The sequence below is a fragment of the Salminus brasiliensis genome, chromosome 1 (assembly GCF_030463535.1).
Source record: "Salminus brasiliensis chromosome 1, fSalBra1.hap2, whole genome shotgun sequence".
Classification (NCBI taxonomy): domain Eukaryota; kingdom Metazoa; phylum Chordata; class Actinopteri; order Characiformes; family Bryconidae; genus Salminus; species Salminus brasiliensis.
In genome coordinates, this window is record NC_132878.1 from 15,944,653 (window position 1) to 15,971,287 (window position 26,635).

Sequence of the window (26,635 nt, forward strand, 5' to 3'; positions counted from 1 at the left end):
TTATTTATTTATTGGCAGCATTAGTATTACTTTAAAACAAGGATGCCCCGATCAGGTTATTTTGCCCTCTGATCTGATCCGAGTATCAGCTGATTCCGATCCCGTCTGTGTGTTTGTATAAATCACAGCCACACAGTTTAGATAAGATGCACTGATGATTAATACTAAAGTAAATCTTTTGATTTCTAGAAACGATCAAAACGAACGAAAATTTCTATAATGAGACATTCTGGACTGATTTACTGAAGACTATTCTTAAAATATAATGTGTAAGCAGTAGCGTTAGCCTCCACTCAGTTTTTAAAAACAAAAAAAGCGTGAGGTTTCTCCGCTGCGTTTCAGCGATAGTTTTATAAAGTTTCAGATAATATGTTGTGATTTTATGCTCCACTGTAAAATGATTCCACACTGCAGACTCTCAACTCTTTTATTTACCTTCTGAGAATGTGCTTACTGTTGCTGGCTGGGGAAAATAACTGTTAACAAGATGGCACTCTGAACACCATGGTTAAAAGGTAAAAATGACTCAAAACCAGATTGGGACATACAATATACCAACCAGCCATAACATTAAACACCTCTTTAGTAATACTGAGTAGGTCCCCCTTGTGCCGTCACAACAGATCTGACCGTTCAAGACATGGACTAAGGCATTAGCAGCAGTTCCTTTAAGTCCTGTAAGTTATGCGGTGGGGCTGCCATGGATTACATAGGTGAGTCTTAGGTGGCTTTGACCCTGTCACCGGATGTCTTTTTTTGGACTATTTTTGGTAGGTACTGACCACTGCATACCAGTAAAAACCACTGACCTGCCTGATGTTTTGAAGATGTTCTGACCCAGCCATCACAATTTTGCTCTTGTCAGAATGGCTCAGATCCCTATGCTTGTCCATTTGTCCTGCTTTTAACACCACCTGCTTAACTTGTGTAACATCAGTCATGAATTTGTCCTGATTTTATTATAATTTGTTTAAAGAATTGTCTGGCTACTGATCGTCTTCCATTTGCTGACCAAGTCTTGTTATTTACCTTCAGCTAGTTTTCCTCAGTTCTTTGTTTCTAAATGTGTTTTCCAAGTGTTTTCTCTAGTGCATTATTGTGTTTTTGAGATGTTCTTGGTTTGTTGGTGCTATGGAAACTGATTTGCGCACCTTGATCCAACGCATACATGGAATGACTGTGACTAACTAGCTAATCCAGGTTCTCTCCTTCACTCCTTCAAAAGGCTGCAGTTGCCAGAGTGTGTTTAAACAATGAAATCTTAAGCGACAGCCGTAGGAAACTTTACCAGTAGCCAAATTCATCTGGAGGTTGTTTTGGAGAGGACTGAGGGGTTGTTAAAAATGTGTGAGAAATGGCAAGTGTGGCGTGAGATTAGAGCTAATTGTGCGAAACTCATGACCAATGCTTAAAAGTTGGCAGCCCAGCAAATAATAAGCTTTTGATTACAGTAAAAACTTTTAGCCTGAAAGACAAAACGAAGTGCTACATGAAGTTAATGTGCTGTAATAAAAGACAGACTCAGAGCATGAGTGGATTAGACAGCAAATATGCTTGCTAGTTAGCTAGCATAATAGTTAACGTAGCTGGCATTTTAGTAAGTCTTTTAAAACTTGCTAAAGTTGGATGTCGTACAAACCTCAGACTAACCAGTAAATGGCGGCTTCTGCTGGATTCGCCGTTACACTAGCTAACTAGCATACTTGCTATGAAAAAAAAATGCATAGCGCTTTAGTTCTGTGCCACAGAAGGCTTATTATTTGAAGGTTTGGTCAAACCCAACAAGATTGTTCACTTTGGTATCAAACATTACTTGCAGCTAATATTGAGACTAAGGGCGTTTTCATGCCTGCATTTTTTTGTCCGGTTAAATCGGACCCTGGTTTGTTTTCACCCTTGGTACCATTCATTTGGGCAGGTGTGAATACATTTATCACACTCATCACAGATGCAGACCAAAACAACCGCATCAAGACCCTTGAGAGGAGGTGGTCTCAATTAGGTTCTAAACGTTTTTTAAAGCAGTTTGTTTGTGGTGAGAAAGTCATCTGACCCCAATCCAACCCAGCTATTCAGTGTACTCTGCAGGTCTCTCAATTATAGTTGAACCTGGTGTATTGCACAGATCATTACTTCAGATATGAACAAATGCCATGTCTGCCATTGCTCCATCTTAAACTGCACTAGTCCGGAACACAGGACCTTCTTCCTGTATTTACTTTCATGCTCCTGCCCCAGACAGGTCTGGAGAGAACATGCTCACTAGGCTTATGAGGATGTATCTGTCTATTTGGCTGCATTCTTAATGGGGTAACAGTTATATATGAACAAATACTGAGTCGGATCTGATATTTGTATTTTCATGGATAGTACAGCTGTACAGTGCACAGCTAAAATAAGGGGAATTTTCCCTTTTCTAGGTAAATGTCTGAGCCAATTCAAGAGTGTTTTGATGTGAAAGAAGCACAGAAATGTTCTTTATGATAAAAGTTCTTGATTTTTAAAAATACATTTTAGGCCATTCCATAACTATTTCATGTAACCAAATATACCAGTAATGAGATACACTGTAGACATTTAACTTCTTCTTAAAACATGCTATACTCACTGCATGTTGTGGCCAATGTACATTAATGACACCTTTATGACAGTGGTGTAAACAGAGGGCAAAAAAAAAAAAACTATAATAAAGAATTGTATAATAAAGAATTGTAATTGGATTGATATCGATTATTACAGCCAGACTTCCATCCAAGATAATATCCAACAATCAGTTGGACATTTCTACATCTCAGAAAGGCATCTACAGGGTCCTAAATAGGACTGAATCTCAAAAATAACTCTGAGACTACAGTCTTTTGAAGATCCTACATGAGCAGACAGAGCATGAATCAGTGTCATTCTGGTAATCATAAACACCGGTGTCCTTATTATTACCAACAAAAACTGGAAAACTCCATGCTGCAAAAATAGAAACAACTGTGTAGGCATTAGAAATATGCCCCTTTTCCTGGCATCCAAGAACCCCAACCCCTGAAAGGCATTTTGTTCCAACAAGACTTCCAACCAACACTGCTGTGCGTTTGTTTGCTAATAGGGGAGAGAGAGTATGAGAGCGAGAGAGCGTGCACGCAAGAGAGAGGGATGCTCTGATCTCATGTTAAAAGGGGATACTGGGATGGATGCACGTTGCCATGGCAATGCAAAGATGGCAGCAAGAGTCACACTTTTGCGCAGCATTCAACAGATAGTGCCTACACACACACTCACACACTCACTTGAGATTATCTAATGTAGTCAAAACCAACATAAGACAATTTTGTATCATGTAATCAAATTACACCAGTAGTTTTAGGTAGAGAATATCAAACACTCTCTATGAAATACTGCCTGTTAAAAACTGCCACTGAAAAGTAAGCAACTAAAACTAGATTTCAGACTCTCTGCTACTCTTCATTCTTATACTCTATGAAAATAGCTTTTTCATTGGTCTGCTAATGTCAGACTAATGTTTCATTAGTCAGAACCATACCAAATCAAGGACCACTGTGACATGTTCACAGTGGTCCTTGATTTGGTATGGTTCATGCTGAGCTCTTCCAATTAGGTATGAGACAAGGAGCATTACCTCCTGTGTCCAACCTTTCAAGTGACCTACTTGATTCAGTCAAATTTAATAGAACCAGACTTACTCATCTGCAACACACTGGGACTGAGTCCAAAGAATTGTGCTGCTGGAATTTTCTGGAAAAAAACTAACTATTATCATGAAATAGGTTCCTCAAGTTCCTCAAGTAGTTATTAAAATGATTAAAGAATGGTTCACAAAAAAAATAGCTAATTCAACAGAGCTATGAAGCTAATAGAATACAGTACACCCAAAATATTCTAAATTTACATTAAAACACCACTACCAAACCAGTAGAATGAAAATATGATCATTATAGAGGTGTGGATGTTTGGATGATCGTAACTTTACTAAACAAGTCTTCTCTATCAAGGGTACACTCCAGAAACATCCAAAATGTAATTTTCCACCTTTAAACTAACCTTTAAACTACCAAGACAGAAAGATGCATCTACAAATAAGAATAAGCAAACCCCGGAAACTTACAGAAATGTAATTTTCTACCTAACTAAACTTTGAACCTAGGCAAACTATATTTCAAAAACTTCCACAAATGCATTTTTCCACTTTTAAACTTCCAAGACTATCTTCCAAATAAGAATGAGAATAAATGGTAATAAGCAAACTCTAGAAACTTACAGAAATGTATTTTTCCACCTTTAAACAAGACCTTTGAAAAGATTCACCTGCAAATTAAACTAAGCAAACTCCAGAAGTAAACTCCATAATGTCAACAAATGTTATTTTCCACGTTTAGACTACCAAGAGAAAAAGAAATCACATTTGTTTCACGTTCATTTTCCACTTTTAAACTAATAACTTTTGTAAAGATGCATCTACAAATAAGAATAAGCAAACTCCAGCAACTTCCAGAAATGTAATTTTCCACCTTTAAACTAACAAGACCTTTGAAAAGATGCATCTGCAAATGACACTAAGCAAAACCAGAAGTAAACACCAAAAACCTCAATGTTTAGACAACCAAGAAAAAAACCCACCATCTTCAGTAGTGTTATTATATTAACAGTAATAATTATCATAATGTTTAGGAACCTTCTTGTGAATTTACTTATGGCAGTTTGTCACATAGTGGCGAGCTGTTCCTTTCACTGCCGTGTGATTAAGGTTTGACTTTCACCCAAAAATGATAAAGATCTATAACTAAACTGTGCTATTACAGAGCTATGTGCTTACATACGCGGTAAGAAAGGTCAAGAGTTGAACAGATCTCTTCATCTCAGCAAACATAATGTTAGTTTATGAAGTCAACACTTTCCTGCATACATTCTACCAGTTCTGGAGATGTGTACATCTGTACACTTCTATTAAACCATGTCTGACGGGTTAACCTTCATTATGATCATAATAACAAAAGCATAAAACTTATGGAGTGAAGTCCACTGAGTTGAATGTGCCTTGCTAATACATTTTACCAGACTGCACGTGAGTTGAGACAAAGTATGCACTCTGCCGAGACTCTCGGGCTTGTAAAAAGCTGTAAATAACCGCGTTGCCGAAAATACAACTCTGAGGAAAGCAGGTGGCCAACCTTCTGCCCAAATGTGAGTGGCGAGAAAGCACAATGCCTCATTGTCCTCCAGCGAACTGAATTGTTCAGTAATTGGGTTAAGGTGGGCACTAGTGGGCACTGGGTCAGGGGATCCGTAAACGGCCTAAAATACTCAAAACTTCAGAGTTCGGGATGTTTTTTTGAATAAAATGTTTTTTGAATAAAAAAGATTTTCTCATGAATATTTATACATTGTCACGGCAACAGCGAACAGACCAGACGGCTACTGCTGCCCTCCTTAATACACATGAAAATGATCTCCTGAATTCCTGAAACTTATGCTAGGCTAGTAGAAGTTTATTTGATCCAGGCTTTACCACATAAATCAGTTCTGTCAACAGTCAACAATGTTTCTCCTAATTAACAATTCAATTTTAAGCAAATTTAGCTATAAACAACCAACATTTACCAAAAAACACTCCACTACCAAAAAAATATATGATGCTAATGTTAAAATGGATCAAGTCGGTCAGAATAGCTCCTGCCGTTTTTTCTTCATATGCGCGCATGCATTTATAAGAAGATATATCATGAAGCAGTGGCAGCTCAATGGTTATTGATCACAGCATTGTTGTTGGAGTTCAACACCCTATTCTACTGAAGGTGCCCCTGTTGAGTGTTTGAGCAAAGCTCTTAACCCTCTCTGCTCTATTTAAGTACCTTTTTAATGACAATAAAATTGCATCCTGTATTCAGAGCTCATTCTAGGCTTTAGGTTTAGATAATCCTAACTTCACCACATAATTCTAGCGAGTATCTCAGGAAAACTCCTGTTTTTTCCACTTTTAAGTTAATAGTAACTTTCAGAATAGGGAATCCGCAGATGGCAAAAGTATGATGTGACTGTGCCTGTGTCTGCAACATGTAACATCTACTGCTGCTCTTTTTATTATTAATGAGAGGCTGATTTCCTGCATTCTGAGCTAATGCTAGACTAGTAGAAGTTTGTTATCTGTTCTGTGCTGTCCAGTGTCAACCAAAGGGGGGTGGCTTCTCCTTTGGAGACTTGGTTTCTCTCAAGTTTTCTTCCTCTTGTTCTGATTATCAAAAGGGGCTCAGACCCATATCTCTGTAAAGCTGCTTAGTGACAACATTTGTTGGGAAAACAACACTATATAAATACATTTTATACATTTAAGCCCCCCCCCCCAACTTTAACAATTATTTTTCTGCTTTAAAAAACAACAATAAAAAAAAACACCAAGATCTTGGAAAACAAATTATAATATGCCAACAGCACAATGTTAACAGCAATAATTGTTATTGCTGCTTTCCTTAAATGAGAGGATGTCTCATTAAGTAGATAAACATGTCCTACATTCTGGGGTCTTTCTAGGCTGGAGGGTTGAATGTTGGGATTATGCCATAATATTCTGCTCTACATATCTGCTGAACTCTCCTCTGCTGTTTTTATTCTTCTTCTTCTTTTTTTATACACAATACAGGCCAAAATGCACTACTGCTGCTCTCCTTAATAAACATAAGGATGTCTTAATAAGTAGATAAACATGTCCTACATTTCGGGGGGTTTGGATGTTGGTATGATGCCAAAAATATTCTGCTCCACATTTAGGTTAAAGCAACACGAAGACTTAAGAAAAGTGGAATCTGCAAATGACAACAGTATGTGACTAATACAACAGCAGTATACAGGCCAGACCTCTCATAAACAGGAGGATGATCTGCATTCTCAGCTCATGCTAGACTAGCAGACGTTTAGACGATCCTATCTTTGCCATGTAATTCAGTTCTATATATAATGTCAAGTTTTCCCCCGTTAAATTGTATGTACAAATAAATTCATTGATTATAATAAGAAATGAATAAGCATTTGGGGGGAAAAAAATATGCCAAGGCTAATATTGATCATTACTTCTGCTCTCCTTGAAGATGAGGATTTTAAGAAGCAGATAAACATGTCCTACTTTCTGAGGACTTTCTCAGGCTAGAGGGTTGGATGTTGGTATTGTGCCATAATATTCTCCTCTTTCTATTCTCCTCTTTTTCAGTTTTAAACTAAGGCATTATAAAACGTGAATCTGCAAATGATGAGGGTGATGCTATTTCGTCTGTGATATGTGAATCGCTCAAGTTAGACGACCCTAGCTTTCCCACATAATTCAGTTCTGCATGTGTATATTTTTATATCAGATCAGGTTTTGTCCACATTAACATCATTTTTGGCTTTAAAAAACAAGATTTTGAAAAACAAAAAATGAATGGCAACAATAGAACACTAATAGTGATCATTACTACAACTGCTCTCATGGACTTGAGGGAGTTTTATAAGTATATAGCTAAACATTCTGAAGTCTTTTTAGGCTGGAAGTTTGGATGTTGGTACTAAGCCTTAAGATTACAGTACTGCTCTACAGCTTGGTCGAACTCTTATTTGGATCCTCTTTCCACTTATAAACCAACACTAACAACTACCCAAGAAAACCGAAATCTGCAAATGACAATAGTGTGATACTATTTCCCCTATGTCTGCAATATATACCAACAGAATACTGGCCATGAGTAATATAATGCTAATTAGACCATTGGTCACTACGAATACTCTACCGATGAAGATAAACGTCCTACATTTTGAGGTCTTTCTAGTCTAGAGGTTTGGGTGTTGGGATTATGCCATAATATTCTGCTCTAGATCTCAGTTAAACTCTTGTTTTAATCCTAATATATTTCACTTTTAAAACAAAACTTTTGCAAAAAGTTTAACTCTTGATTTGTTTTTACTTTACTACATCCTGTAAAAATGTAATCTTCTAATGACAACCGCATGATGCTATTTCGCCTGTCTCTACTACATACAACAACAGCATACAGGCCAGTCTTATAAGTAGATGAACATGTTCGGGGGTCTTTTTAGTCTAGAGGTTTGGGTGTTGGTATTAAGCCATAATATTCTGCTCTAGATCTCAAATTTCTTTTTAATCCTAATATATTTCACATTTAAAAATGTTAGCAAAAAAAGATTTTAGAAAAAAAGATGAACTGTTGCTTTTAAAATAAAAAAAGACTTCAGACTTTAGAAAAATGTAATTTTCTAATAACAACAGTATGATTCTATTTCGCCTGTGTCTCCAACATACAACAGTGTACAGGTCAGTCTTTTGCTGTTGCTCTCAATATACATAAGGATGTCTTTATAAGGGTCGTTTGAGTCTAGAGGTTTGGGTGTTGGTATTAAGCCATACTATTCTGCTTTATATCTCAGTTAAATTTCTTTTCATTCTAATATAATACGCTTTTAAAATAAAACGAGATTTTAGAAAAATGATTTACTTTTAACCTTTAAAGTAAAAAATAAAGACTTCAGGAAAAAACTTCATCTTCTAATAACAACAGTATGCTGCTATTCGCCTGTCTCTCCAACATACAACAGTATACAGGCCAGTCTTTCGCTGTTGCTCTCAGTGTACATGAGGGTATCTATGTAAGTAGCTAGCTAGATGTTCTGTGGTCGTTTTAGTCTAGAGGTTTGGGTGTTGGTATTAAGCCATAATATTCTGCTCTAGATCTCAAATTCCTTTTTAATCCTAATATATTTAACTTTTAAAACAAAACAGGATTTTTTTAGAAAAAGGATGAACTGTTGCTTTTTACTTTTAAATAAAAAAAGACTTCAGACTTCAGAAAAATGTAATTTTCTAATAACAACAGTATGATTCTATTTTGCCTGTGTCTCCAACATACAACAGTGTACAGGTCAGTCTTTTGCTGTTGCTCTCAATATACATAAGGATGTCTTTATAAGGGTCGTTTGAGTCTAGAGGTTTGGGTGTTGGTATTAAGCCATACTATTCTGCTCTATATCTCAGTTAAATTTCTTTTCATTCTAATATATTTAACTTTTAAAACAAAACAGGATTTTTTTTAGAAAAAGGATGAACTGTTGCTTTTTACTTTTAAATAAAAAAAGACTTCAGACTTCAGAAAAATGTAATTTTCTAATAACAACAGTATGATTCTATTTCGCCTGTGTCTCCAACATACAACAGTGTACAGGTCAGTGTTTTGCTGTTGCTCTCAGTGTACATGAGAGTGTGTTTATAAGTAGCTAGCTAGATGTTCTGGGGGTTTCTAGTCTAGGGATTTAGACTATATAGAGATATTTAATACAACTCTATTAAACTCTTTGCATTTCGCCCAACCAAACCCTAAGGCTTTAAAAAAAAGAAGAGAAGAAGAATAAATCAGGAAGCACTATGTGAGCAATGGCACACACACACACACACACACACACACAGAGAGAGACGCACGCGCGCGCGCGCTCGCGCTCAACTCACTTCTGCCGCTCTCCCTAATGAACGTGACGATTTCATGATAGGAGGTGATGTCCTCATAGGGAAAGACCTCCACAGTCATGTTCTCCGCTAGCAGGTTGAGGTAAATGCCCTCCGAAAGGAAGAAGTGGGGTCTGTCGTCCCGCTTCAGGTCGTGGAAGATCAAGAGCGCGCGCCGCGTCCAGTTAAACTCCGCGTGCAGGCTGTTGACGAAGTCCCCGAGCTTGGTGGTGGTCGGTCCCGTACGGACCAGCGTCCTGAACTCCTCGCTGTTGTCGAAGCCGTATGCCAGCCCGCCGGCGGTGATGAGGGGCAGCTTCCAGTGGGACACGAACCGGCCGACCGAGGCCACCGAGTACACGCAGCCAGGCCCGAAGAAGGCGTCCGGCTTGTGGTAGAGCTTCGTGTCCACGGCGATGATCTGCGCCTTGTTCTCGGAGCACGAGCCCGTGGAGTCCTCCACGCTGAAGTTGAGGAGGTGCACGGCGTGGTTCCGCAGCAAGCCGCGCTGAAGGATGTGCTCCCTGGCCATGCGGATGGCGGGGAGCACCCGGGGAGCTGCCCAGGGGTATTTCAGATTGTCCGACAGCATCACGGCTACCGTGATGTTCCCCTCGCGCGTCCCGCTGGCGCTCAGCGCCAAGAAACTAACCGCCGCGAGGAGACGGGGCAGGAGGTCCGCGTTACACCCCATCCCGAGCTCGAGCTGAGGAACACAACTCCAGAGGAGCGGAGAGGAGAGAGAGAGAGAGAGAGAGAGAGAGAGAGAGAGAGAGAGAGAGAGAGAGAGAGAGAGAGAGAGAGGAGAGGAGAGCCCTCAGGTGAGAGAGGGACGGAGTTACGCTTCTTCAGAGCGAGTCATTCGCGTCTCTCCTGCAGCGCAGCCGAGGTGGGAGAGGAATCCATCAGTGTGGGGGTCTCACTCCGCTGCTCCTCCAGTGGGGGAAAAAAGTCCCTTTCACGAAGGTAAGTGAAGTTTCAGAGCTTGCCGTGCGATTCCCCTGTGAGAGAGTGTGTGTTGTGTGTGATAACGTGTATCCAAATGAACAAGTTAAACTCAGTGCAGCCCCTTCAGCACGGCCCTCCTACTCGTCATGTCATAAAGCAGCAACTGGTGAGGAAACAGCGCCCCCTGCCTGCCACACAGTAGTGATACTACTACTACTGATTCATATTTTCATCAAAGTAGTAGTCGGAGCTGTGGGAGTAGTAATAATAATCATAACGGAATAATAAAAACAACATTATCATCACAATAGTATTAGTAATAACAATAATAATAATAACAAATAACAAACTGATTGCCTAATATGTGTTGGTCAGCCTCAGGCCACCAAAACAGCTCTGACCAGTGAAGGCATGGACTCCACATAATCTATGAGATCTGGCACAAAGATGTTACAGATTATTTTAGTTCTGAAAGTCCTGTGAGGTGGGGCCTCCGTAATCATCAATGAGCCCTGGGCATGATGCCCACAACCTTGTCGTCGGTTCACTGATTGTCCTTTCCAGAAGCACCTTTGGTAGACACTGACCACTGCATACTAGGAACACCCCACAAGGCCTGTCGAATGTTTTGGAGATGCTCTGACCCAGTCGCCTCGCCATCACAAACTGGTCCTCAATAAAGTGTCTCAGATTCTTACGCTTGCCCGTACCTATATTTCCTGCTGCAACCAATCAACTTCAAGAACTGGCTGTTCAACTACTGCCAGTTTCCAACCCCTGAACAAATGCCACTGTAAAGAGATAATCAAGGTCATTCATTTTACCTGCCAGTGGTGTTACTGGTTTTAAATTACTGTTAATTTGCTGAATTACACCTGTTGATAATTTGCCTAAATAAACAGAAAGTGCGCAGCAAAATTCTAGATAAAAACTGTATTTATAATGCTTTAGATGTTTTGTTTAAAAGCAGGAATGCACGATCCACCTTTTTCAGTTCTGATACCGATACATTAACTTAGCATATCGATCAATACCGATATCATATAAACCTAATACCTCACCATGTGGCATGAGGATTGACTTTAAAAAAAAAAAAAAAAAAAAATTCTCATCTTGAAACATGGGAGTGTCAAAATTAAATAAACAAATAATTGAACATGTTATTATTATTTAATACTGCTGAGTAGCAGTTCAAATACAGCTCAAGGTATCCCAGCAAGTGTGTAAAAAAATAAATAAATAAAATAAAATAAAATAAAATAAATAAAAAGCCAAAGTTACATGAAAGAAAAGTGCAATACAGAGCATCATACTGCATTGTTCAATATTAGCCTGATATCTTAGTCATCAAAGATATTTATTAGAAAAAAAGCAAAAATATTATGATATTACTTACATTATAAATGATAGACAAAAGGCCACAATGATAACCTAACTGACCTGACTGCTAAATCAGGATGACAATAGTGCACAACTCCATGGAATATATATATAATCAACATGTCCTTCTTGGGCTGAATCAAGCGCACTAAAGCAGAAAAAACACGAGACTGTTGAGAGAAAGTGGATTACAAGACTGACATGAGAAATTAGGCAATATACAATGTTTCACATGATTGATTTCTTTGTTTACTTATGAATCTATTACATGTATTTATTTCTGAATAATCACAAATGGGCCACTGTGTCCATTAAGTCTAAGAATCTGGGTGAGTTCACCGCACAAGAATGAAACTTGGTATTTACATTTAGTCATATTTTTACATTTTCTAGCATTTAAACTTGAGGGTTGTTTACACTCTTGACCCTGTTTTCCTCCTCTCTCTTCATAACTGGAAATTCATCTAAGAATAGATTTGTACATGAGTCAGACCTATTCTGCCTAAAAGTAAATGGCAAAGACTCCACTCTAGTCATACTTCACTGTTTTCCATTAAAGGACAGAAAAAAATGCACTGTTTATAACATGGAAGTGCAGCAATTTTTCAAACTGTAAATATGTTTCAATCACTAAGATATAATCAATCATTTGAAGTGGTGTATTGTAGAGTGAAAAAATGGTGACGATGTGAACCAAGGGTCAAGGTCTATGCAGATTTAGCCATTACTGATAATATAGCGGTTATAATAAATAGGTTAAAATTTTTTTTTTAAATTGGTCTACTTAAAAAAAAACATCTAACACCCTGTACAATGCACGTCACAACCTCATTGCTGTCTTTCACCCCTCCAACAGTCTATTTGCACGCCTACATCATTTAAATAGCAATGGTGCATGCAAATATATACCTGCGCTGATGGGCGTGGTGGTGATCTCGAAATGAGGTGTATTCAGGTAAATTTCTGGTGTATTGCCATCTTGGTACTTAAATGTACACTGACTGAAAGCAACCTGGGCAGACATCAACAGTCAGACATTCATTGCCATCTTGGCAGTGAATTTCCCCATCTTTACAATAGTAGTTCCGCTAAATCAAGCTGCGCAGTGCACGGTTGGTGGCTCGCCTAAAGATTGCTAAAATGGGGCCCGTGAAGTATCGGGCAGTGTATTTGGAGCCATTCTGTGCCAAATCACTCTAAATGTTTGTTAGCAGTTTATCAATTTAATTATGAAATTAATCAAAAACTCACTTCCACTTTGATAGATTTAAGGACTCAGTACACTGCATTTTCTGGACAGTATAATGCAATATTTTGTACACTATACAAAGTTCAGAGGTGGCTTTCACTATACCATAGTGAAATTCACTACACAATAAGAGTATGACAAACGGTGACTTTAAACAAATAAGACATTTTATTATTTTAAGCTAAACAAACAAACAAACAAACAAACATACATACATACATTTGCAAACTTTGTCTGGCTGTGTCTCTCCCTACCGCCCTCTCTACTGACTGCTCTTGGGCAGTCTGTAAACTCCAGCTGAGACGATCAGCTGGTGGTCTCTGACTTTCTTCTGGAGGAAAGCCTGAAGCTCGTTGGCGTCCATCTCTGTGACGCCAGGCCCGGTGGCTACGAACATGCGCAGCATGGAGTGAATCCTCTCCAGAGTCATGCTCTCCAAGTTGGTCAGCATAGCCTGAACGTAGGCCCAGAATAACTAAAACCAAACAGAACAGCTCTCATTAACAAACAGCAATAAATCATCAAATTCTCCTTTAGTTAGTGTGACTTCCACAACACAAAACAACAGTAGATCATAGAGAGTAAACAACAAGTAGTAACAGCATAAACTGCAGAGTACCAAGACCAAGTTTATTTGTTTATTTACTGTTGTCTATACCACAGTCAAAACTGCCTTACTGTTTCACTGGTGCATTTACTGGTACAACTTTGCAAGCCTCATTTAAGTAAAGTTAGTAAAGTTTAGTGATAACTCAAATAATCCATTTATTTAATTATGTTGATTAGGGAATCAATATTATTTGACCATGTTCAACTGGAAAACCTGGCTATTGGTTCTTATTGACTATTGACTACACAAGCAATCTGTACAACTATCAGAAAATTTTGCAATGCCCTGGGACTTCCCCTCTGCAGGTTTGGTGCACCACATCCTGCTCAGTATGCAGAACACAGTATGTGCCTGCTACCACAATTTTTTTTCCTGCAGCTTCTGTGAGTTGTTGTGTGTTTTGCAGGGGTTGTCCCTTAAGTCTCCTCATCAGAAGCAGAAATGATGCTCAACTGGGTTAAAGTCTGATGACTGACCTGGCCGGTCTAGACCCTTATACTTTGGTCCCCTGATGACATCTTCTGTTATGTTGGCAGTATGTTTTGGGTCACAATCATGCTGCATGAGAATGGTTGCAGATTTCTGTAGACTAGTCTGAATTCATAGTGTTGCTACCATCAATAACCATCTTATCATCAACAAAGATTTGTTAGCCTGTTCCCGACGCAGCAATGCAATCCTTAGTCATGACACTACCTCCACCATGCTTGACGATTGAGCTTGTATGTTTTGGAACAGATATCTTTTTTCCAGCCTTAGGAAAAGTATTTTTGGTAAAGATTAATCTTGTTGGTTCATAAAACCTTTTTTTTGTAGAGGTTACCGTACACATATTGTTTTTTGATGGGTAAAAGGCACTTGACTTAATATTTTGGACTAAGATTCAAAAGAATACTCAACCCTAAAATAAAAAAAGTTTTATGAGTAAAGGACTGAACAGTTTCAAGTATCCTCTGTTGTCCAGGTCTTTGTGCATCAATGTCCTGATGTGTGTGTGTGTGTGTGTGTGTGTGTGTGTGTGTGTGTGTGTGTGTGTGTGTGTACTATCAACTTACCTGCAGTTTCTCTTCCCTTTGCTCAGATTGTGTGGCAGTGTTAGAGTCTCCCTCCTCATCGCTGTCTATAAGCATGACAGCTCTCTCGGGCCGCTCTCTAGAGGACGCAGTCTCCAGTATGCTGTAGCGCCCCCCAGCTTCTTCCTGCACTACGCCGTGCTGTTGCCACAATGCCAGCTTCCTGCGCACAAGCTCCTGAGACACACCCAGTACTCCACTCAGCTCCTCCAGCGTCCAAGTGCCTGAGACAAAGGAAGCAGAACAGTTTAGAAATACTTTAGAAGCACTCTTTCTAAAGAGGCTGGGAGGATATCATGACAAATCCTTTGAGGTGGGATTGTAATCATTATCATTTTGAAGAAGCCACCTGTCTTCATCTCTGCAGCTTTATTACAGTCGGTGTGATGTTTGTTTCTAGTATTTATTGATATTTAATTGAGTGAAATGTTCCCTGTGCCACTAGCTGCAACACAAGCTCAAAGCTTGTCTGAGGCTCAAATCACACACGTTTAGATGATAAAGCCTCATACATGAGAGCGCAGAGTCGAGGGAATGGTCTTGGTAGCGTTTTCGACTTTCAGGCACATGTAATATTCAGGATTGCTTGACCTCCCTTTTACACAAACTCAATGCGTTGTTAAATCACAACTATGGTGGCCTTTTTTTTTTTCCCCCACCTGTTTTCAGAGCGTGATGCCACCAATAAGTGAGCCCCCACAGCATCCCTACTATGTGTCTCTTTTAAATGAACATAGTGGAATCTTTAGACATGTCGTAATTGAGATACCATGAAGGTTTTTAAAATACCACGGTACACAATATTACCCTTATACCGCTTAACCCTATTTTGCATTTATTTTTTAGTTGAACCAAACTCATTTGGAAGCAATCCCCTGTTTTTGTTAATGGCACTACAAGAGCAAATTGCTTCAGTGGCTTTAGTGTATTGAAACAAATGGGACTTCTATTATTTTCCAAAGCACAGAGAAAAGCACTAAAATTGTCTGTGGTAATTGACTATGAGCTACAGATGTGACAGCAGAGATTAGGCTGAGATACGCTTGAGCATTTCCTCTGAAAATGTTCATTAGAGAACTTAAAAAGGTGGTATTATTCCTAAAACCCTTTTTGGCACCTTCTTATTTTCCCCTTTTATACATTAAGTGAGCACTAATGAAAGAAGGAATTTCTTTTATTCATGTCTAATCTCATTTTATAGGCTTACAAAATTTCCCCCAGCGGTGTTTGTTTATACAAGCAACTTTTAATTATCGCTGAATTTGTTTATTGGACTATTTAATCTAATTTGTTTCTCTTATGTTTTTATTAAACTTTTTTTTTGCACTGTTCACAGAAACCCAGGGACAATGAGCACTCATTGTAAAAATTAGCCCAAAAGGAAGATACTCATTCAAACACATGGCACATGAGTCAGGAAATTGAAACATACTGATACTAATTGAGTACAAGAACTGTAGAAGTACTGTATGTCTTAAACAGAAGGCCTGTACCCTTACCCTTGTCCTGGAAGTGCAGGATGATTGCAGCATGGATGGGGGACACTGAGAGGTTGCTGAGAGTTCGGTCTTCCAGCTCCACATCCAGAGTCACTGAACCTAGATGAGGCTTCCAGCTCAGGGTCCTCATGGCCTTCACAGCAAAGAAACACACAAACTGAGCTGCAGGCCTGTACCAGCTACCTGTCTTGGATCTACAGTCCTAGAAAAAGCCTTTCAATTGTCTAGAACCATTACATTATATGGCGGTATATCACACTTGCACACAAAAATGGTTCTTAAACACAGAACAGTAAAACATCCTCGCTTCAGTTTTAAATTCCCTTTCAAATTCACAGTCATGCACACTCAAATATGACCTATTCTGAATTAAATATTTGTCAAATGAAGTAATGTCAAAAACCATATATATTTATATTCAAACTAGAGACCAGTTTACCTACCTATTCCTGCTCACGTTATAAGAGGAGTTTGAGCCTGAAGGTTTTTTTTTGTTTTTTGTTTCATGAAGCATAATAAGTCAAAAAGAGCAAGGATCATTTACATAGATCAGTCTTAAATACACATTAGCAAAAACAAGTAAAAAAAATAAATTAAAATAAAGTAGAATATGGGATTTAAACACTTGTGTCATCTTCAATTATTGGCCAGGAGAATCCTTTATGGCCACTATGATCAAACACGGTCTTAAAGACAGATCCTGTACAGAGGTCATTTTTTAGGAAGTTTTATTGAACTGATATAAAGTCTTGATAGAGAAAACATATAAGTTTATAACCTAAAGGATTCCTGAAACATTATCCTATTGCCAAACCAAAATCGGGTCAAGGTTTAAAGACAAAAACATGTGTCTAAGAGCAAGAAAGCAAGAGAGACCTTGAGTTTTTCAAAGCGGTGTGTGTAAGCCTCCATGGCTTTAGAGACAACGGCAGGCAGCTCCATCTTTTCCTCTTTGAGCTGAGGCCAGAACTCTGAAGACAGGATCATGGCCGACAGAAGAAGAGGAGGCTGCTCCTCCGCAGGCAGACGAGCCTCCTCCTCATGGATATTAGTGTTGATCCGCCGAGAGTCTGCCACATCCTGGAGAGGCCGGGAGAAAACAGAAATATGAGATTAGCTAGAGAAAGAAATTCTAAGATTACATTCATTAAGTTTACATACATTAAGACCAGATTTATTTATTTTTTTATTTTTACTTAGAGAATTAGAATCAGCTTAATTAGCACGGCATGTGATAAACGTATCTCTTACGTTCACTTTGACATATTTTCCTTATTTTGCTCCCTTAGGCACCACAAAGTGCATTTACCAAGGCTAATCTAACAGACAAAACATGTTACTTTGCTAATCTGAACAACCACAAACTACCATAGGCACTTAGGAGATCAGCTTAGTCTAATTTAGCCTAATTTTCGTCCCCAAATTTTAGATAGCCATTTACCCAAACCACTATAGTTAGTTAGTTAGTATTCTCCCCCCAATCACATGTAATGCCCTCAACATTGGGAGGGTAAGGACTGACGCATGCCACTGCCTCTTTTTGTGCAGCCATCGATGTAACATCACCAGGCAACCAACGTAATCAGAAAAAACGCTGGGAATGCACCAGATGCTCATGCCGGCCATTGCACTGAAATGATGCAGGGAGAGGGAGAGCCACTTACCCACTCTGAGAATGCAAGGCCAATTGTGCTTTCTCAGGCCCCAGCTTTCTTGATGTAAAGGTTTTTTTTTGTTTGTTTTTTGTTTTTTTGTTTTTTAAAAGGTCCCATTTTTAAGATTCTTTATATTTACACATCTCTATTACTATCATGCTCTTTCGTCTATGGCATCACTCAAAGAATCTTTTAAAGCACCTTTATTTTCAAGATTGTATTACAATAATTCACAAATAAAATAAGTTGACTAATTTTTAGCAGCAAAGACATTCCCACCTTCAGCATCACCTCACAGTAGTGCATGATGGATTCTCCAAATCTCAGCTTCAGCAGTTCCACATTGCGAATCTCCCTAGAACACCCACACACCGACATGCAGAAAAGACAAGAAACTGTATGTGAACATCTGGTATTGGGTGTTATTTTATTGTCTGCTCAAACAACCCTGAGTGTAAGAAATTTGTCCCCTAATGCCCCAGTTTGGACTCTGTAGTATGATGCAAAAGTGAAATGTTCCATTAATGCTGCAAAGAAAATCCAGCCCCTCAAATTGTAGCCAATTACAGCCAAAGTGGTGCGCTACACTGTGGTAGTGCACCACACCTGACAAACTTTGCCAATTTATGAAGAGTATTTTGGTGAGGCTGCCAGTCAGTTAAAAACATTAGGCAACTAATTCAATTGTTTATAAATGTTTATGACCAGTAAATTTGTATTTGCCTGAAAAAAGGGGGGAGACACCACAGAACATTAAAATAATTATTTCTGCTGTAAAAAGTATCAGAGTTTCAAAAAAGCAGTTATGTTTTTAGCTAGTTTGAGAAAGCTTCTTAATTCCCCCAGGCATGTAATAAAGGTCTTTAGAGGTGTTTATGCACCTTAGATTGTATGTGTGAGTGGTAAGCAAATGCACCTAGCTGTGTTGTAGTTGAACTGGTGGAGCAGTCTATCTGCCAGTACGGTCTTGTACTCGTCAATGAAGATGTCCTTACTGCCATAGATGCTGACCAGGAGACTGATGATGTCTGAGGAACGCCGCTTAGAACCAGTTTTATCTACAGACACAGATTGAGAAAAAACGAGCTCAGTTGTGAGTTTATATGTGGATTTATTTGCTGAAAGTGTTTATTCTTTGGTTTGTAACCTGTGAGAGCATCAGTGGGGTCAGGCGTCCAGTCATCCGGGTCACTCCCTTCATCCTCACTGTCCTGAGTTTCCAGGGTAACAGGGTCGGCTCGAGAGAGTTCATTGGCCAGATCGCAGCAGCCCTCGGCATCGCCTGTAAGACTCCCCACAATCTGCCGCACAGTGTCCTCACGAGTCCTGCCCACACCAGAATACAGTACAGCAACCCACTTTCAGGCAAGCACTCATATTTAAGTACTTCTGATAAAGAGCCTAAATTATCGGTTTGGGTTTACATAGCTGGACTTTTTCCATAAGGCACATAGTTTGTGTGAAAACAAACTGAATAAATGATGACATTTAGTATTATATCCCAATATCTACTGAATTTTCCCTAGCAATAATTTGCTCAAAATTTTAATTACAATGGTCAGTCAGTGTCTAGTCACTGTATTTGGTACAAAAACGGTTAACAGATCTCCTTTTCCAATGAGTCCTGTCTCTCTAACCCACATCGCTAACAGAACTGGCTTTGCCGTTTCTTGTGAACATGTGAGAGGCTGTGGACTTAAGAAGGGCCAAAGCTCTGTCAACTAGATGTGAACATAGGCTAAGAGAGACACACCATCTAGCAGCTGGGCAAAATAAGTAAGGGACAGTATTTTATTTATAAATGAGGAATGATTGCATAGGCTATTATACAGAACTCGTGGCAACCCTAAACAATGGTGTGTGTGTGTGTGTGTGTGTGTGTGTGTGTGTGTGTGTGTGTTTGGCAAATAGGTTAACTTGGTGATGTGCTCAGTCTAAAAAACAGTTTTTTTCTATAATGAACTTGTTTAGCTTGTTTAGATGTTCTATCAGGAAATACACAAAGCTAACCGTGATGTTGGTAAGCATAATCACAATTGTGTATTTATTGTTAAGGAACATACTGACAGAAAGAAAAAAAAATCTTGTGGACCACTACTATGTCCCCACCAATGTGAAAATTAAACCTATGCCCTTGCCTATAACGCACAGACAAATCACTAAATCAACCTGGCCAATTAGACATAGATCTCTTTTAACGCTGGCTGCATGCAATTCGATATAGAAATTCTCCCATTGGGATATCTGAAAAGTATACAAATAAAAATGCAGATAATCAAATAGAAAAATAATAATAACTTATTCAAAATCATGACCCTAGAACTGTAGGCCTACTCGGCTTTTAGTTTGCGGGTAAAGCAAAGTGGAGTTAGGCCTCACCTGAGGTACTTGCGGATCGGTTGGCAGGCCACCTGCAGAATGACCATGGAGGGGTCCAGTTCTCGCAAAGCTTTAATGGCTGAAATGTATACGGTGATGATGTCTGATGTGTGGACTCCTGTAAGGGGAAGGTACAGGTTTAATGATCTCTATTTCAAAGAAACAGAATGACTAAACACAACTGGAATATTAAATGCTAATGAGGTCACAGAAAATTGCTGAGGCATTAAGGAAACAGCATACTGGAATGTATTGGCTGTAATGTATCATATTGTGTGGTATGACACTTAAGCACGCTGTATTATTGTACTCTGACTAGCATGTCAGATTTTGTCTACTGCGTTAGCTTAGGGCTAACATATTAACTTGAGCCACAAGCACAAACACAAGCACAAACCCAGTTAAGGGACATCTTCAGTCACTTCGTTCTTTGTGATGTCAAACACCGATGTTGGACGAGAGACCAGTAGAGTTCTTTCACACCAAACTTACCCATCCATGCCTTTACGGACCTTGCTTTGTGCACTGGGGCACAGCTATACTGGACCCTCCTCAAACTGTTTCCACAAAGTTGGAAGCATACAATTTTCTAAAACATCTTGGTATGCTGAAGCTTTAGGATTTGCCTTCACTGAAACTAAGGGGCCTAGGCCAACCCCTGAAAAACAACCCTATAGATTATACCTTCTTTAGCACAATGGCACTCAACAATATAGTAAATTATATATAAATAAAATATAATATATACAATTTACTAACCAGTTATTGTGCAGTTAAGATTATAAACTGCAAATTAAAGTGTAATTTATTAGACCTGTTATGCTCATCTGTTATAGCAGTTAACTGATTCTGTGGTGGTTCATGTATTATACTATACTGCTGAAAAACTACATGCATCTATAAACAAAATATGTTTAAAAGAAACAGAACAATATTAAATTCAGTGGTAACTCCAACCACCACTCCTGACCTGGGTGTAGCAGACGTGTCTCAAAAGCAGACTTGAGGGAAGTGAGCAGTTGCTGCCTCTGGTTGGTCCGCTCTAGGCAGAACTTCAAGTCTTCAATGGCAGGGATAGACTCCGGAAAATCTAAGTAGGCAGAATAATATCCAAATAGCAGAACATGATTTTTGTTTTAAAAAATGAAAGAATAAATGAATAAATAACTAAATAAAAAAAACGAATAAACAGACATTTTAAACATTCTTACTGTTATTCTGCCAAAATGTTTGCATGACACTGTAATACATTATATGAAGGACAGATAAAATTTAGTTTCATTTATAATATATTATTTATTTATGACTTGCTTCTTAGTTATGTAGAATTAATCCTAGTTCTTGATACTCATATTGGTCTCACAGGGGTTATTTATCCGGTTACTCTATTGTATCTTTATTTATTATATTTTAATTACTAGTAGTATTATCATCTTTCATATTAACATGAACACACTAAAAATACTCACTTAACTTGAAGTTAAGTGAAGGTGTTTTGTCTTTTTACCTCGAATGATGCTGAAAAGTTCATCGATTCTCATGTTGACGTAGATGCGGCAAAAGAACTGGTGCATGTGGCAGCGCCAGCGCTGGAGGATGGCACTGCCAGGCTGGTCAGGCTTTACTTTGGCAGCCAGTGAAGCAGTGCTAGCCTCATCCACTTCACTGGCAAAGACTCTGCTCAGCCAGCCAAGCACTTGTTCCAACCACTGCAGCACAAGCAAAAGATGCATTTAGGAACAGGAGATTTTGTACAAATGTATGAAGTGATTACAATTTCAACAACACTGGTGCAAGTAAGGATACAGACCATGACAGATTTTCTACATATTTATGAACAGTTATAAACATAAAGATATATATACTATATGAACAACAGTATTGGGACACCTGCTCATCCCAAATCAAGGGCATTTATATTTTGATGGAATAACTGTCTCTGCTGGCCAGGGAAGGCTTTCTACTAGTCTTTGCAGCATTGCTGAGAGAATCTGATTGTATTCAGGGATATTAAGCGTTATTGAATTTGGGATCATGGGTGATCACCACCCCACCCATTCCCAATTCCTCAAATTTTCCCAAAAGTATGGATCCAGAGAGCACAGTTCCACTGCTCCACAGCTTAATCCTGGGGGGCTTTATACTCCTCTAGCCCATGCCTGGTATTAGGTTTGCCTGGTTTGTCCTATTAGCAACACTTCTCTACAGGGGCTAGACAAGTTGTGTGTGCGCATTTGAACATCTGTGTCAGCAATGGGTGCAACTTAAAGTAGCTGAATGCATTCATTAGAAGTGGTGTCCACAAACATTTGCACATATGGTGTATATATTTCAGTCTTAGACAAAGTCAAAGCAGATGTTAAAACGTGTGAAAGTGTCACGTGGCATTTAGCCCTAAGCTAAATGTCATACATCATTGAAGTCTGCCAGAAAGGAATTCTCGTATTCGCCTCGGCAGCGCTGCTCCATCCTCTCCTCAATCAATCGGTGCAAAATGTTGGTCACCGCCTCAGAGCTCACCCTCTCCAACAGCTGCAGCCTGGAGCTGCAACACACATCGGAAACAGCACGCAGACAGTTACATTACAGCACTCAATGTTATATCTGCATGACAAATATGTAGGACAGTGTGATGTATGATTTGTTCGCATCAATTTAAAATGGGCATCAATTTCCTTAAAGTGTTTTCATCTAGTTTTACAAGAAGTAGGATGGCTTCCATTTATATTCGGATTAAAGTTTCCAAAAAAATGTCCACTTGCTCAATATTTTTTGCAAAATTCCTAAATCATAGAAAAAGATCCTCATACCATCTCATTTTCCTCAGAATATGAAAATTATTAATAAAAACATATTTTCCAAGGTGTCATGATAAAACTATAATAAGCATTTCTAGACCACAACACAATACAATCCTAGCACTCACAGGATGTGGCTAAGCTCCTGCAGCTGCTCCAAGGCCTCCTTGCACCAGCACAGCTGAGGTGGAGCAGAGCAGCCTGGACACACAGTGCCCCCATCAGCTTCCTCCACTCCATGCTCCCCCTCGAGACCCTCTCCCGCCTGGCTCATGTGCACAGAGAAAGTGCGACTGTAGAACTCAAGAACTCGCTCCTGGAGCACTGGTTGAGGGGAGAAGAGTAGGATGGCACGGATGACTGAGAAGGCCCTTTCACGCAGGCCGTGGGCTCCAGGACCCACCAGACCTCCCCGCTCCTCGTCCTGCCATGAACCTAGCTGCTCAAGGCCACCTGGAAGCAAGGGTGAAGAAAAAAAAAGACCTGCAACTAAAATCAATACAAGCATTCACCAAGCCACACCATTAACAAAGGAAGATCTATGCTACATCCATCAATGGAGAAGACCTTCAGATTTTGCTTAGCAGTAGAATAGCTACAAAAACAACAGAAGAAAGCCTACCAAGGAAAGGTTCGAGACGTAGCAGCAGAGTCCTAAAGGCATCTAGTAGACTTCTTGCTCTCTCTTTCTCCTGTGAATCCCCCTTGGGCTGCTCTAACCCAGCCCAGAACTCTGGAGCAACATCAGTGGTCAAACGAACCTGCAAGGTCTCCAGCAGCCAGCCCTCCACATACTGACCCATTCCTTGCTCACACAACAGGGCCAGAGCATCAGAAATAGTCTCATTAGGAACTGAAGGAGGTATCACAGGAGACACCTACAGGAAATAAAATGCAAAAGTGAGTTAAGAATTGGGGTGCTCTACATCATGTAATCCAAAAAGAATGATAGAGCTTGTAATTTTTTTGTTTGCTGATGTGAATGAAGGGTATGACGTTATTCAACCCCCATTGCAAGTTATGGTTATCAGTTGTGGTTATCACTTTCAGTTGTCTGCAATAAATAATGGGCAGTGGTGGATCAGCGGTTAGAGCACCGGGCTATCGATAACAGGGTTGTGGGTTCGATATCCGGGCTTGGCAAGCTGCCACTGTTGGGCCCTTGAACAAGGCCCTTTACCCTCTCTGCTCCCCGGGCGCCGGAGTTGGCTGCCCACCGCTCTGGGTGTGTGTGTACTTACTGCCCCTAGTTCACTAGTGTGTGTGTGTATGTTCACTACCACAGATGGGTTAAATGCGGAGGACACATTTCGCTGTGCAGTGTACACTGTACGGTGACAAATACGTGCACCTTTAACCTTTTTACTTTAAACCAATCAAACAAGAACAATTTAAATAGCTCAACCTAACTGTGCTTTCTTCACATTCAACACAAAAGGACACTTTTTGAACTACTGCAGTCTCTGAATTATTCAACCCTTCATCACAAGCGCCTTTAGTTATGACCTGCTGGGAACATTATTCAGCTTCTGGCAGTGTTCCTGAGGAATCTTAGCCCACTCCTCATGAGCAGCGACATCCAGTTCACTAATATTGTTGGGTTTGCGTGCTGTAACAGCCTTCTTCAAATCCCACCAAAGATTTTCTATTGGGTTCAAGTCAGGCAACTGTGACGGTCACTCCAGTATCTTCCAGGATTTCTGCTGAAACCAATCCTTGTTGGGCTTGATGTATGCTTAGGATCACTGTCCTTTTGGAAGGTCCAATGACAGCCAAGCTTCAAGTTTTTCCTAGGGTTTCCTGATACTTCAATGAATCCAACATATTGCATGTATCTATTTAATTCTGCTTTTAATGTCTACCTGCAGCTAAAACTGACTCATTATGCTCATCAACTGGACTTTGCATCTAGCCAGAAGGGCAAAGTAACAAACGGCAATTCTTTGGTTTGTACTTGCACTTTCTCAAAGTTGAATCTAATCCAATCCAAAACAAATCTTTGGACTCCAGCCTATTCACACTAGCTGGGGGTATTATTCTCTGAGTTGACAGTGAATCACTTCTGGACAAGAGCATCTGCTAAACGTGTGGTATAGCAGCTTCACAGAGACATTCTCTTCCAACGCTCCACAACACGTAGCGTCATCAGGGACTGCTCACACTTCAACCACCCACAACCTCCTACCATCCAGGAGTAGATACAGGAGCACCCATGCCAGAACCAGTCAGTTCAACCCCAGCTTCTTCCCATCCACTACCACCCTGCTGAACTCCACACAAGACCGATAAAATCACTACTGCCCATATAGAGCATACACTGGACACTGGACTTGTACCTAGCATTCACCAATACACAACATACTGTACATGTGTTTTCTATACAATGACATTGTGATGACACTGTAAATATTCTGCACTTTATAGACTTAGTTTGTGGCATGTTTATGGACACCCCTTCTAATGAATGCATTAAAGATGCACCATTGCTAACACAGATGTGCAAATGCAAACACACACACACACACAGCTTGTCTAGTAACTGCATTGCCAACAGAATAAGACTCTCTGCAGCAGATAAAAGTTAACCTACAGGCACTATGCCTAATGCCAGGCTCGGACTAGAGGAGCATCAGGCCTCACACATTGAGCTGTGGAGCTGTGGAACTGTGTTCTCTTGAATGATGGTGGTGCTCCAGACAATATTTCTGGGATGACCTGGGAAGTTGGGAATGAGGTGGGTTGGTGATATTCCTATTTACAGAACATCCAGAGCTTACTAAAGCTTTTGAGAGGGACTAAATGCAATCAAACACTCACAGCAATGTTCCAAAATATAGTACAAAGTCTTACCCAGACTGTAGAGACAATTACTCCAATAAAAGCAGGATGAACTCTCAATATTATACAGTGCAACCTTTTCTATCGATCTATCTATGAACGTTGGATGTCAATAAAGCAAGCTGATCCTATCTCTGAGTTTACTGCAGGTTAGCAAACTGATCTTACATCGCTAGAAATAAACAGCAATCCTAACCCTAAAGACTGCCAGTGGGTGTTTGTCTCTCCAGCTCACCAGTGCAGTAGTGACCGTGGCCCAGGCTGCGGGCAGACCAGGGGGGATCAACACCGACCCGCCGTCACTCATTTCGTCGTGTCCGTGTGTCGGGCCAGAACCTACTAACATGAAACCTGTCTTGAACGCAGCATTTCTCCCAAATGATACCGTGTTCACGAACTGCTGTACGTTATGGCTGAAATGTTCAGCGGCCTCCTGCAGTTGTTTACTTCTCTGCCCAGTGGATCGCGCTCTTCTTCAAGCAGCCGTCTCGCTGTGATGACGTCAAGGGCGCGAGGCCTTTGAAAACGTTGTTTTATTGGTTACTTTTTTTATGACCCTAAATAATATACTTTTTTATTTTTTATATGGTTTATTTATTTAATAAATGAATCAATAACAACCCAAACTGGTAGTTTTCATTATTAGTTTAAACAATACGCTTATAGTCTTGACGATAGTGTACAGTTTCATATCCTCCATAATGACGTTTTTATAAATT

General features: G+C 39.7%; 2 protein-coding genes across 2 annotated transcripts in view; both read right to left on the reverse strand.

The window, feature by feature from the left end:
• The window catches only part of npr2 (natriuretic peptide receptor 2), a 69,227-nt gene extending 58,707 nt beyond the window's left edge, over positions 1–10,520 (reverse strand). The window contains exon 1 of the mRNA XM_072673201.1: positions 9,491–10,520. Within this exon, the coding sequence (XP_072529302.1) occupies positions 9,491–10,181 (691 nt within the window). The 5' untranslated portion in view covers positions 10,182–10,520. The remainder of the gene's footprint in view (positions 1–9,490) is intronic.
• Positions 10,521–11,654: 1,134 nt separating this feature from the next.
• On the reverse strand, positions 11,655–26,396 carry anapc2 (anaphase promoting complex subunit 2). Its single transcript, XM_072673214.1, has 14 exons — positions 26,152–26,396; positions 23,701–23,956; positions 23,207–23,531; positions 22,693–22,825; positions 21,788–21,989; positions 21,251–21,370; positions 20,281–20,398; positions 19,049–19,227; positions 18,818–18,959; positions 18,181–18,256; positions 17,123–17,326; positions 16,247–16,379; positions 14,730–14,971; positions 11,655–13,539 (listed from the first exon to the last, which is right to left on the reverse strand). The coding sequence occupies exons 1-14, from the start codon at positions 26,260–26,262 to the stop codon at positions 13,327–13,329; spliced, it is 2,454 nt and encodes an 817-aa protein (XP_072529315.1). The 5' UTR covers positions 26,263–26,396; the 3' UTR covers positions 11,655–13,326.
• Between the last annotated feature and the right edge of the window lie 239 nt (positions 26,397–26,635).